This window comes from Wickerhamomyces ciferrii, contig 00013 (assembly GCF_000313485.1).
Source record: "Wickerhamomyces ciferrii WGS project CAIF00000000 data, strain NRRL Y-1031 F-60-10, contig 00013, whole genome shotgun sequence".
In the NCBI taxonomy this organism is placed as follows: Eukaryota; Fungi; Ascomycota; class Saccharomycetes; order Phaffomycetales; family Wickerhamomycetaceae; genus Hansenula; species Hansenula ciferrii.
In genome coordinates, this window is record NW_011887727.1 from 43,919 (window position 1) to 57,201 (window position 13,283).

The window sequence follows — 13,283 nt, forward strand, 5'->3', positions numbered from 1 at the left end:
TAAAAGTAACCTATCCAACTCTCAATAATCGTAAGATCAAACGTATACAAAATCATAAAATCAATGGAAATTTCCTGTCTTTATATGCAAAATTTCAAAGCCCGCTTAGTCAGAAACTTTTTTTTTTTTTTTTTTTTTTTAATTTTGCGTTTTCAAAAAATCAAAATGGAATTTTTTAATCAAAACAAAGAAAATGAAATAAAATTGAATACTTTTATATAAAACAACAGGGAATTCAACCAATTTCAACCAATTCAATCTCAATTTTATTGTTAGATTATAGGTAATTCAGGTCCACTGCTCTTTTCGTTGCAATTGCTGGTTTTGAGAAGGCGTTTGAAAGCAAAAGTTTCGGGTCTTTGGTGGCACTATTTGATATCTATACTATCTATCCCCTTTCGTTATTAGAGAACACGCGTGGTAACGCTAAAACAAACAACAATAAAAAGAGATCTTAATTGAATCAGTGTCTGTTCAACTATCCATCGGGAAGGAAGTTGAATAATAAATTAGAGGCTACTATCCTTTTTCAATATCAAATCAGATCAATCAATATTAATTTTATGAACCATAATATCATACAACACAGATAAACATAATTATAATCAACATATCAAAACAAGAGTTCACTCACATATAATGTCAGCACCTCCATTATTACGTCCTCCTGGAAGTAAGAACTCCAAATCTCCAATGTTTAAACTACCCACATTATCAATAAATAATGCACCACCAAAACTGACTATTGATACAACATCAAATGATCCATCATTTAACCCAAATAATGTTCCAAATAATGGATTTGAAAATAATTCATCTGCATCGTCATTATTATCAACAACTAATAGATTATCAACTTTAGATATAACGGAAAATCATTCCACTGCTACACCATCAACAACTACATCAGAAGTTAGTACTGGAGTTTTCAGTGCTGATATTATAAAAGAAATTGATTCAACTTCAAGACATTCACATAAACAATCGGATTCTCAATCTTCAATTTCTTCAATGGGTATACCAATAAATTATAAAGATTCATTATCAACAGCATCAACCACAACATCATCAACCACAAATGCACCATCATCATCAATAGTACCAACACCAAATACTCATACTCATGAATCTAATGATCTTGGTGAATCAACATTAACTCAAAGTCAATTAGAATCAATATCATCATATAAAGATGTTAATGATCTTGATGAAGAAGAATGGAAAATTGTTAGTAAAAAAGGTGAAATTATTGAATTAGGTGTATTAGGTGAAGGTGCAGGTGGTAGTGTTAGTCGATGTAAATTAAAGAATGGTTCTACAATATTTGCATTAAAATATATTATAACTGATCCAAATCCTGAAACTCAAAAACAAATCTTGAGAGAATTACAATTTAATAAAAGTTGTAAAAGTCCTTATATTGTTAAATATTATGGTATGTTTTTAAAAGAAGAAATTGCATCTATATGTATTGCAATGGAATATATGGGTGGTAGATCATTAGATTCCATATATAAAAAAGTTCGTGAACGTGGTGGTCGTATTGGTGAAAAAGTTTTGGGTAAAATTGCAGAAAGTGTATTAAAAGGATTATCATATTTACATGAACATCGTATTATACATAGAGATATTAAACCACAAAATATTTTATTAGATTCAGATGGCAATATTAAATTATGTGATTTTGGTGTTAGTGGAGAAGTTGTTAATTCATTAGCTACTACATTTACTGGAACAAGTTATTATATGGCACCTGAACGTATCCAGGGGCATCCATATTCTGTAACAAGTGATATTTGGTCATTAGGTTTGACATTATTAGAAGTTGCAATGGGTAAATTTCCTATTGAATTAGAAAATGGTAGTGATGATTTTGCAAATGTTTCACCAATTGAAGTTTTAACTTTAATTATGACATTTACACCAAAATTAAATGATGAATTAGATATTAAATGGTCTGAAGCATTTAGATCATTTATAAATTATTCATTAAGGAAAAATTCAAATGAAAGACCAAGTCCAAGACAAATGTTATCACATCCTTGGGTTTTAGGACAAAGTAAAAAAACTGTTAATATGGGGAAATTTGTTAAACAATGTTGGGATGATATTTAATTCTGAATAAGAAAAAAAACTAGATAATTAAGAATATGGGGGTTTATATAAGGTTAATATATAAAAGGATCATGGGAAATATTTAATGTAGGTCTACGATGTTGTTTTAGCAATCATAAGAAAAGTATTAATTATAATATATAAAAAAAACTTGATACCAAATCAGAAACATATAAAATAAAGAAGTAATATCACACCTTTATTTTCTTTTTAATTCATTATAATGTCAAATCATAACGTGAAAATCACCTCAAAAATTATAATTGAGGTTTAGTAACTGGCCATTGATAATTACCATTATTAAAAATATAACCATGTCTTTGTAAAAATTCATGTAATTCTTTTGGACCTCTTGAACCATAAGGATATTTAATTGGTTCAGGAGAATCTTCATGTTCTAAATGTTGTAATAAAGGAGTAAATAATTTCCAACTAACATCTAATTCATCATCTCTAACAAAATTTGAATGATCTGCATGTAAAGCATCTCTAATTAATGATTCATAAGCTTCTGGAATCCAAAATTCACTATATCTATTTTTATAAGTTAAATCTAAATCAGTTAATGAAGTTGAAGTTGATAAACCTGGTTGTTTAGCATTTAATTTAACATATACGGCTTCATTTGGTTGAATTCTAATAACTAATTCATTTGGTGGGATTTGATCAAAAATACCTGATGCAACTGGTTTATATTGAATACGAACTTCAACTTTACCATCATTTAATGCCTTACCAGCTCTCAAGACAATTGGAACACCTTCCCATCTTTCATTATGAATTTCAAAAGGTAAAGCAGCATAAGTAACAGCTTTTGAACCTGGTTTAACAGTTTCATCATCTAAATAACCAGGTTTAGAACCATCTTCAGATTTATCATATTGACCAATAATAATATCTTTTAAATTAATTTCACCAAATGCTTTTAAAACTTTAACTTTTTCATCACGAACAGATTCTGGATCAAATGAAACTGGACGTTCCATTGTTAATAAAGTTAAAACTTGTAAAAGATGGTTTTGCATAACATCTCTAATGATACCAATATCATCGAAATAACCACCTCTACCTTCAGTACCAAATGGTTCTTTAAAAGAAACTTGAATTGATTGAATACTATCTTTATTCCATGAAGCATTTAAAATTTGATTACCAAATCTTAGGACTAATAAATTTTTAACCAATTCTTTACCTAAATAATGATCAATTCTATATAATTCATCTTCTGTGAATAAAGGAGCTAATTGTTCTTGTAATTCTCTTGAAGATTTTAAATCATGACCAAATGGTTTTTCAACAATAACTCTTGTTAAACCATTTTTAGCATAAACATGTTCTTTAATTTGTTTACCAACATCAACAAATACAGATGGTGGTAAAGCTAAGTAGAATAAACGATGAGGAGTTTCAACTTTTCTTTCAGATTCAAATTTTTCAATAGCTTGATTTAAAGATTGGAAACCTTCAGGAGAATCATAAGGACCTGAAATATATTCAATTAATTCCAAAAATGGATCAATTTTAGATTTGGATTCTTCAGTTGGAGTTTTCAAAAATGGTTTAATACGATCTTTTAATTCATCAGTTGATAATTTTGATCTTGCAAATCCATAAATTTTAGTAGTTGATGAAAGATAACCTTCTCTGAAAAGACCAAATAAAGCTGGGAAAGTTTTCTTTTTAGCTAAATCACCAGAAGCACCAAAGACGGTGATTGCAGTGTTTTCTTTAAATTCAACAGAACTCATTATTTATAATCTATTATATCTTGTTATATCTTTTGATTGCTGTTCAAGGTGGCTAATCTCTAATATCAACTTTTATTTCTTTCCAATTGAGACTAAGATAACTAGATCAAATCAATCACTTCAATTCCTAGTAGACAGAGACTTGAATAGAGCTTTAATCAATTGATACTAATTAATACTAAAAGAATTAACTTTATGGATCAATTCAAAGTTATATAAACTTTCACTTTAACAAAACGGAGGCATCCAATCCGCTTATATAAAATTTAAAAATCTTTAAAAAATTGACGGAAATCGGCTGTCATTTGCTGATGTGTCAGTATTAACTATGGGACGATGATTAATTGGGTGTGCAATAAATTACAAAGGAGATTGAAGATGGAAGGACTAGTCATGTCAATAGAAGCACTATTCATGTCAATAATGTTACTAGTAATGTCACCAGTATCACCATCTTGTTCAGTGGTACGTTTGTTGTGTACTGTGTTGTTTAATACCCAGTGGTTATATGGCTCTCTCGGATATCCGTTAGTTAATCACAACGGCTATCGCTACTACAAAGAGATAAACGAAGAGCAAAAGACGAACGAAGGACTAACTTCGGGTATCAATATTGCAGATTTGAACATCAACTAGATCAATTGGAATACCAGTATTCTTGTCAAGACTCAATTGTACAGCTCCAATGATCACTATTACCAATTGAATTATTTGATCACGTTTAATTGCATGTTGATAATCATTTATAATCGAAGACGTCTCGAAGAAATCAATCCATTACAAATCACGGAGTTATAGGGATTAAATGGGATATATAGATATGTACCATTAGTTTTAATATACCCAGATAAGCTACAAAGAGTAACCCCCATTCCTCAAGTGCTCGTTGTTATTCTTATTTGAATATCCTTTGTAATAATAGCTGTATACCGTTGTGGTTTATAGTGTATTGATATCTAGCTCTACAATGGTTTTGAAAGTAAATTAAATACCTATTAAAAGTCATTGAAACTCTCCAGAGTATTAGAAAAGATCTAAAATCATGGAAGAAGTGTACAATTCTTATATAGTGTAAAAGCATATGCGTAAGGATTCACAACATTTATCTCATTAATGATCCATTACATTTCAAACAAGTTGACTCAAACATTACCAAACGTCACTGGATAACAAAACGAACATTAAGAAAATTCAACCTTTTCATTCACAAAAGTATACCAATGATAAACTTTCTTTTATGCTAGAAAAATACCCTATATTTCAAAAACAAAGCTGAAAATCTAAAAAACGGAATGTTGTACAAACTTACGCTGTTTAGACAAAGGTTCAAAAAACTAAAAAAAGTATTTGAATATTCCAAACCAACAACAAATCATTAAGATTGATTCGATTTTTGAATTCTAGCGCGCGCGAAAAATATATTTTTACCCGGCCTACTTATTTACCACTTCCTCGGATTTTACCCGAATTGAGAGATCCGGCCACTTTATTTTTGTGTCAAACTACTTATACATAAAGCTTTCTTTTTTAGTTTAATTTTTAGTAAAGTTAAGGCTAATTTCAAGGGATAAAAGTTGAATATTCAACCCAGTGGTATTCCGGACTATCAACTAAACATGTCGTCTGATTCATCTGGATGCAGTACACCATCCTCTGAGGATATCAATACAAACTCATCTAATAATGACAATCCACAAGAGAGAAGATATATACATTACCCCCGTGAATATCACTATTACAGAGACAACAATTCAGAACACTTTCATTACAACTATAGCACATCCCAAAACACACCTACTGGCAGTTTCCCTTTTGTTCATGTTCCCCCAATGCCTCCCATTCCTCCTATACCTCCTATACCACCAATTCATCATCATCATCATCTTCAGCAGAACAACAATAACAATAACAATAATAGCAACTACAACAGCGACATCAACAACTATATGTGCACATTCGATCTTTATGGGAACAACTCCAACTTCAATTGCGATGACACATATGTTAATTGCACTTTCAATTATTATGGAGGCAATGGTTGCAGCTATTCTCAACATCATGGTCAGAATAACTCCCGTTTCAATTGTGACAGAACGTATGACACATGTACTTTCAATAATCATGGTCAAAACAATTCAAACTTCAATTGTGACAACAAATATGATAGATGTACTTTCAATTATTTCAATAATGCTACTGACAGTAACTCGTGTTTCAATTGTGATGAAAAATATAATGAGTGCACATTCAATTACTACGTGAATGGTTATAACAAAGAAGATTATACAACTAGCAGCTGTCCATTACATCATGCTCAGAATAACTCTAACTTTAATTGTGACAATAGATATAAAAAATGCACCTACAATTATTACGGAGACAATAATCACAAAAAATCAAAGCACGCAACAAAAAGCAGTCCTTCTACTCAAAACTCAGCTAAACATGATAAATCCACTTCAAAAGATAATGGGAGCAATGGAAGTCATAAAGAACCAGAGAACGAAAATGATTGGATTGACGAGGAAGTTTTCAATCGTGATTTAATCCTAACCGGGGCCTTTATTATGTGTGCTACTTGTCCTTTATTTCTAAAACAGATTAAAACAGGGGTTTGTTATGTTTTGTTATCTTGTCTTATCATATGGGCACAATATGTATATTTAATCAGAAGTGATCAGTTAGTGAGACTGAGGATGTTGATGATTTCAACACAGATTTTTATTTTCATTCTATTCATTGTTTCTCGTTTTAATATTGAAGAGGTTTTGACAAGCAATATAATTTATGATCTGTTATATAGCTGTGTACCCTTTATAAATAATTATTAAGGAAACACTCAAATAGTTCTTTTTCTATCCAACACTTTTTGATTCTTACTATTCTATCTCGTATAAAAGTTTATATAATTGACGCCCATTCGAACCCGGGTCTCGGAAGTTTAAAATCACGATGGTTGTTTCCAATTTTCTTCAACTTGTTATGATATCACTAAGGCTTCCAAAATGGAATTGTACTCATTAAACATATAAAGTTTGAACATTCATCAATTTCAACTCTAATGTTCATATATATTAGCCACTAATCCAATGATGAATTTCATAGACAATTCAATTGCATGTACGGGATGTCGTATGAGACGTAAAAAATGTGATAAAGGGAAACCAATATGTTCTGGTTGTATTGCATTAGATGTCCCAAAAGAACTTTGTATTTATCCAGAAGAAAGAACTCAATATAGAGGAAAACAACCAAGAGAATATATTAAAGGATTGAGAAACCAGAATAAAATATTGCTAAAAGAACAATTAATTCATAAACATAAATTTCAAGATTGTTTTTTAAAAAATTTCCAATTTGAAAATTATGTTCATTTACCTGTTCAAAATAAATCTAATGTGGATTTTATATTGAGAGATCCTGAACAAGATGAATCTATTAATTGGGGGCATGCTGGTATGCTAAGTTATCATGCTTTACTTCAAAGTGAACCTTTGATATACAAAGCTAATAATAAATTGAATCAATTCATTCAAATGGAAAAAATACATTATTTCCAAAATAAACCAAAATCTGAAATTGATATTCAATATAATACCAAATTAAATTCAATAAGAAATAAAGTTACGGAAATGTGTCTGGGATTGAAAGAAGTTGATGAATCGGTTCTTTATGAAGTTTTATATGCAGCTGCAGATTTCTTGCCAAATTATACTACTGTTAAATCATTATTTATGAAATATTTCGAATATAATTCACAAAGAGCTCTGGGATTTGATGAAGAAAAAGCCTTCCAGGATTTTAATTCATTATTTAAACAAGGTCCTCAAGGTGAATTAGAACTGATTTTGAAACCAACAGATTCTGTGGCAATTTATTATAATAAATTAGCTATAACTTTGGTTATTATTTCATATCCAATCTTATTTCAATATTATTCATTACCTAACACAAAAATAACAATAAATGAAATAACCACTGAGTTGAAAAATTATAATCCGATTTCATTATTCGCATATATTGAAATTTTGGTTTTCACAGCTTCATGTTTCCAAAACCCTAAACATGAAAAAATCTTATGTACACCAACAATTTTACAAGCTATTTCACAAATTAGATATTTTGAATTTTATTTCCCTCATGGGAAGGCAGATGAAGAAGATACAAGTTTTAATTCATCATTAGTTGCCAAAATTGAATGTACTTTTTTAAAATCAATGGAATTGAATAAAAATATTGATCAAGTTTTTTCAATGTTACCTTCACCAACTATAGATAATTTGAAAACATTATATCTTTATATGTTAATTGTGGATTTAAGAGAAAGCTTTGATCTTGGATTACCATCAAAATTCAAATATAAAGAATTGATTAAATATCAATTCAATAACCCGGAAAGAACAAATCTTATGAATTGTTTAATTATGTGTTTTAGAGTTGTGGAAAGATTCCATAAATTTGAAACTTTGTTCACGTTGGAAAATCCTTGTGATACAATTGAAATGGATTTTATTTATGAATTACAAGTTATTTTACAAATTGAATTTCCCAAGTTGAGTGAATTGATTATAGAATTTCAGAAATTAGATCTACTCACATTGACAGCATCAGATTTATTAACTTTTACCAATAAATTTCAAATGATTTTTTGTATTTATACAATGATTATCACATTATATTCAATATGCATAAGGAAAACTAACCAATTTGATCATGGAAATCATGCCAGTTTGAACAAATATAAAATCTTAAGCTTGAAATATTCATTCTTATTAAACCATGCTACTGTGGAGATTTTAAAAACTTTCCAAAGAATTATAAATTCCAAGAAATGTGAATCTTTGGACCCAATTGAACCTTTCATAAGATTTTCAAATTATTTAAGATTTAGTATGAAAAGAACTGGTGTGATAATTATTGCTAGAATGTTTGAATTTTCTCCATTCACAGAAGATGATGTATTATCGAAAATTGATCAAGATTATTCATGGTTTAATAAATTGAATTTTAATCAAATTGAAATATTACAAAAAGCAACAACAGGACCACATTTCAAAATTGAAGATTTGGAAGATATACGAATTGATAGAACTCCTGATGAATTATTTATGAAATTTAAATATTTTCTAGATTATAAATATCTAACACTGAGTGTTTTCAAAATTATGAATGAAATTGGTGAATCATTAATCAATACAAGATATGATTTACAATATATAATTCAAAATAATTATATATATTCAAGGATGTGCAAGTTGACAATTTTTCTAATAAATATGATGGGGTTTAATAATGAATTGTGGGTTACTTCTAGTACAAAGAGTGACAATGGGTTATATAAATATACTCCAATTAATCAAAATGATGAATCAAAATATGAGTTTTATATACCGGAATTGATCCATGATTCTTCATGGGGTAGGAAAAGTTATGATGAATGGTTTGGAAATGAGAAGTAACTGAAAACAATGAATTATAGAATAATGAAGTAATGAATAGATGGTTAATTATAAATTTATCGAAGAATTTATAAATTTGTATTGATGTATGATTGATTAAATTTTGATCGCGATTGTATCTTTTATACCGCAGAATCGGACCGTATGAAAATTATATGGGACATAATTAGAACAATAATAAACAATTTTGATTCTATACTATTGACAAGAAAAGATAACAAGTAAAATTAGTTGAAGTATAGCATATCTTTGGTCAACTGCAGCTATAGAAACATCATACTGCTTTACTTCCTGCTTTCAACTCATTCAAATGGAGGAATTATTGATTGAAATATAGCTATCATAAACAATGCCCAAGACAAAAGATTATCAAAGTCCATGTATCAGTTGTAAATTAAGAAGAACTAGGTGTGATAGGAAATCTCCCATATGTTCAAGTTGTGCAAGCATAAATTTACCACAAGAACTATGTCATTATAAAGATTTCAAGATTAATTTAAAAGATAAGAATTCAAAAGAGACTTTAAATATCTTGAAACAGGAGAATGAAGAATTGAAAAAAGAATTGGAAGAATTGAAGAATGAAACTACTAAAAAAGTTCAAATATCCACAAGTTTCAAATTACATCATGGTTCTTCATCATGGGCATCTCCATTAACTTCCCAACCACAATTTGAAAATGTTGTTGATGATATAATACCCAAGATTAAAAATGAATTAAATAATCAAACTGAAATTCGTAAAATGATGATGAATTTATTGGAAACAAATGAATCAATCAATTTAATTAAAGAAAGAATAAATAGATTGAAAATTGGGCTAGATACATTAGAGGATTATTCATTATTAGAAGATTCAATTAAAGTTATTGAAAAAGCATTACCAAATTATGAATATATCACCAAATCATTTAAGAATTTTTTCAAATTTGGTACAAGTTATGGAACATTCATGAATATCAATTATGATTCATTCTGGTTGAAATATTATAAACTTTTCTCGGAAGACACCAAGACTGGATTTATTCAGATTAATTCATCATTAAAATTCCCACGGGACCTTGATCAAGTGACATTCTTAGTTCTATTCTTAGCATTCTTGATATATATTATATTTGCACATCTTCATCATACAAAAAATCCATTAGATAAATCAGATATCAAAACCAATCCAATAATCTTGACAGAATATTGTAAAATTTTATCAAATGTCTTGATATTATACATAAATTTTGAACCAAATCATGAAAATCTAAACAAGATTTTAAATTTGGATCATCTTCAAGGGATTGTACAAATTAATGTATTTGATACCTTCTCCACGGGGAATAAATTTAGTGAATTAATTGCAAATCCTAAAGGTGCTGGAGGGATTTTAAATAATTGGAAAGTTATTAATATTGCCAAAATGATGAAATTAAATGAAGATATTGATCTTGTTTATGCTCATAAGGATGCTGAATATAGACAAGGTTTGAAACAAATTTGGTATTATCTTAGCTTTGTCAATTTAGCATTTTCTTTAGAAGTTGGTATGATGGGTAAAATTAAACCAGAAGAGATTAGGTTATATTCAAGTTTAAGTGATAATAATTTACCAAGATCTTTGAAAATTTTAAATAAAGTTTGTTATGATTTTGAATTTATTGAAATTAATTCAATTAATTTCCAAGAGATTCATGATTTTTTCATTTATCCAATTCATAATTTAATGGAATTGGAATTTACACCTTTGATTGGTAAAATTAATCAATTGAATGGATATGATTTAAATAACCCTGAGGAATGTTATGGGTTTAGAGAAATTGCATCAGAATTCTCGATTCATATTTTGGCCATAAATGCTCTGACCTCAATATATTCATTCTGTGAAAGGAAATCCAAGTTGGAATCAAATGAATTGGGTGTACAAAAATATAAATTATTAAAATTGAAAACAATGATTTTATTAATTAATATTGGATCATTAATTTTCCAAAGTTATCAAAGATTTATGAATCATCCAGACGCATATTCTTATTCGCCATTATTAACTTTATTACATTTATATATTAGAATTAGAAGAACTTTTAGAAGAGTTGGTATTAGTATCTCATCACAAGTTTTCCAAAATTTGAAAAAATTGAAAAGAGATGAGATTGATGAAATCTTAACAATGAATGATGAAGAGATGAACAGATTGGTTGATAATATAATAGAAGAAACTGGTTATGATTATGATGAGCTAAATGTTGAAGATTTAGAAAATTGGTCAATTGAAGGAAATTCTATTGAGATGGAAAGGAAATTTCAAATTTTAAATGATGATGAATATCTATTGATTTCAATAATTATGAATCTTCAAAAAGTTTTCAAATCATTTGAAACACCAAATTATAATTTAGAATTTTTCAAAAATAATACAACATTTAGATTTTTCTTTAAAATAACAAGAACTTTGTTAATTCTAATACATAAAGTGAATTCAAATGATACCCAAAAACAAGTTGAACCAACTAGTCGTGAAAGACAAAAATCCAGAGAATTAGAATTCAACTTTGGTGAATTTTTCCAAAAGGCATTTGAAACTACACAATATGGATTTATTGATCCCGTGGAGATTCAAAAAGAGTATGATTCATCAATGAATATGAAACTTGATGATAAAGTTAATGGATATTGTAAAACTTTTGATTAATAGGTATGAACTGAGATCACTTTATAAACTATATTGAGTTATGCGTCGAATTTATGTACGTCTGTTATGATAAACTCTAAAGAATGATATGATTATGAGTTAGTCTTTATTGATGTACTATTTTTTGATTTAAACTGATAAATTCATGTATACTAGGTTAAGATAACCATAACATTATAAAGATCCCTAGATATTGAGCAAGTTACAACAGTTTACTTAATTTGGTCCAGCTTGTAGTTATATAATTCAGGCAAAGAAAACAGGGTCATCAAGTAAGCTGGCAAGCTGATCATATGGATCATACGATTCAACAGCTTTTTTCAATCTATTGTCACCAATAGCAGCAATAACTGGTTGATCAAAGTAAACTTCATTAGAATCATCTCTACCATAAAACAGAGTATCATAAATATGTTCGATACTTTCTTGAAACCCGTTCAAATCTACCCTATAATACTTTGGGGCTTCAGCATTATAATCATTTTTTTCATTTTCGATCCTAGTAGCCTCTTCTTCAAAGAGTTCATTTGTTTTTTTGTAACTAGGATGATTGTATTTCCCAGATGTATCAAAGAAATTGATGAAAGTGAGCAGCTCATAATTTTTATCTTTCAAAACAATTCTTTCAAGCTCTTCATAGCTAGTGATTAATGTAGACATATTGTATCAGCTAAAATTGACGTTGTTGTTGCTGTTGTTGTTAATTGAAAATTTTATGCTTTATAGATGGACCCTTATATATACAGATATGATCAAAGTATAAGAAATCTTCCAGTTTATATAAAACTATATAAAATTGATACCTTAATCCTTAATCCTTGTTCAAAGATCATTGGGAGCAAGTCACGTCACTGCGTAGATGAATGTTGAGTTGAGATGTTGAGATCATTGGAATGTAAATCCTTTACTTAATGGATTTGCGCTATCAACAAGAAGTACGTAATAAATTGCAAACAGATAATTTGAGGTTTCAAAAGGAATGTGGTTAATAAAAAGGTTGGTATTTAAATCACGATCGTACTTCAAAGCTCATTAATTCTGGTTAAAATATAAGCGTGGAGTCGTTATCGTTGGCGGACTTATACAATTGACACTATTATATAATATATGTAATTGTCATACTTAATCATACACTGAGAATTGAAATATATTGAGAGATCATCAGTTAGGGATCAGGTATATATACTTATATTAGTATTATAAATTGTATACCAATTGATGTGAACTAAATTTTGCATGTTAAGACTAGTAAGGAGTTGTTGCTGAGCTCTAATATTTCACGTA

At 28.7% G+C, this 13,283-nt stretch overlaps 6 protein-coding genes across 6 annotated transcripts; 4 read left to right on the forward strand and 2 right to left on the reverse strand.

Moving 5' to 3' along the window:
* Window positions 1-639: 639 nt before the first annotated feature.
* BN7_721 (MAP kinase kinase MKK1/SSP32) lies at window positions 640-2,115 on the forward strand (the record flags this gene model as incomplete). Its single annotated transcript, XM_011278596.1, has 1 exon — window positions 640-2,115. The coding sequence occupies one exon, from the start codon at window positions 640-642 to the stop codon at window positions 2,113-2,115; it is 1,476 nt and encodes a 491-aa protein (XP_011276898.1).
* A 257-nt stretch (window positions 2,116-2,372) lies between these two features.
* ZWF1 (glucose-6-phosphate dehydrogenase) lies at window positions 2,373-3,863 on the reverse strand (the record flags this gene model as incomplete). The annotated part of the gene is made up of 1 exon (XM_011278597.1): window positions 2,373-3,863. The coding sequence occupies one exon, from the start codon at window positions 3,861-3,863 to the stop codon at window positions 2,373-2,375; it is 1,491 nt and encodes a 496-aa protein (XP_011276899.1).
* Window positions 3,864-5,479: 1,616 nt separating this feature from the next.
* BN7_723 (uncharacterized protein) lies at window positions 5,480-6,694 on the forward strand (the record flags this gene model as incomplete). The annotated part of the gene is made up of 1 exon (XM_011278598.1): window positions 5,480-6,694. The coding sequence occupies one exon, from the start codon at window positions 5,480-5,482 to the stop codon at window positions 6,692-6,694; it is 1,215 nt and encodes a 404-aa protein (XP_011276900.1).
* A 258-nt stretch (window positions 6,695-6,952) lies between these two features.
* On the forward strand, window positions 6,953-9,322 carry BN7_724 (Zn(II)2Cys6 transcription factor domain-containing protein; the record flags this gene model as incomplete). Its single annotated transcript, XM_011278599.1, has 1 exon — window positions 6,953-9,322. The coding sequence occupies one exon, from the start codon at window positions 6,953-6,955 to the stop codon at window positions 9,320-9,322; it is 2,370 nt and encodes a 789-aa protein (XP_011276901.1).
* A 349-nt stretch (window positions 9,323-9,671) lies between these two features.
* BN7_725 (Zn(II)2Cys6 transcription factor domain-containing protein) lies at window positions 9,672-11,999 on the forward strand (the record flags this gene model as incomplete). The annotated part of the gene is made up of 1 exon (XM_011278600.1): window positions 9,672-11,999. One exon carries the CDS (start codon window positions 9,672-9,674, stop codon window positions 11,997-11,999), a length of 2,328 nt encoding a protein of 775 aa, XP_011276902.1.
* Window positions 12,000-12,245: 246 nt separating this feature from the next.
* BN7_726 (uncharacterized protein) lies at window positions 12,246-12,659 on the reverse strand (the record flags this gene model as incomplete). Its single annotated transcript, XM_011278601.1, has 1 exon — window positions 12,246-12,659. The coding sequence occupies one exon, from the start codon at window positions 12,657-12,659 to the stop codon at window positions 12,246-12,248; it is 414 nt and encodes a 137-aa protein (XP_011276903.1).
* Between the last annotated feature and the right edge of the window lie 624 nt (window positions 12,660-13,283).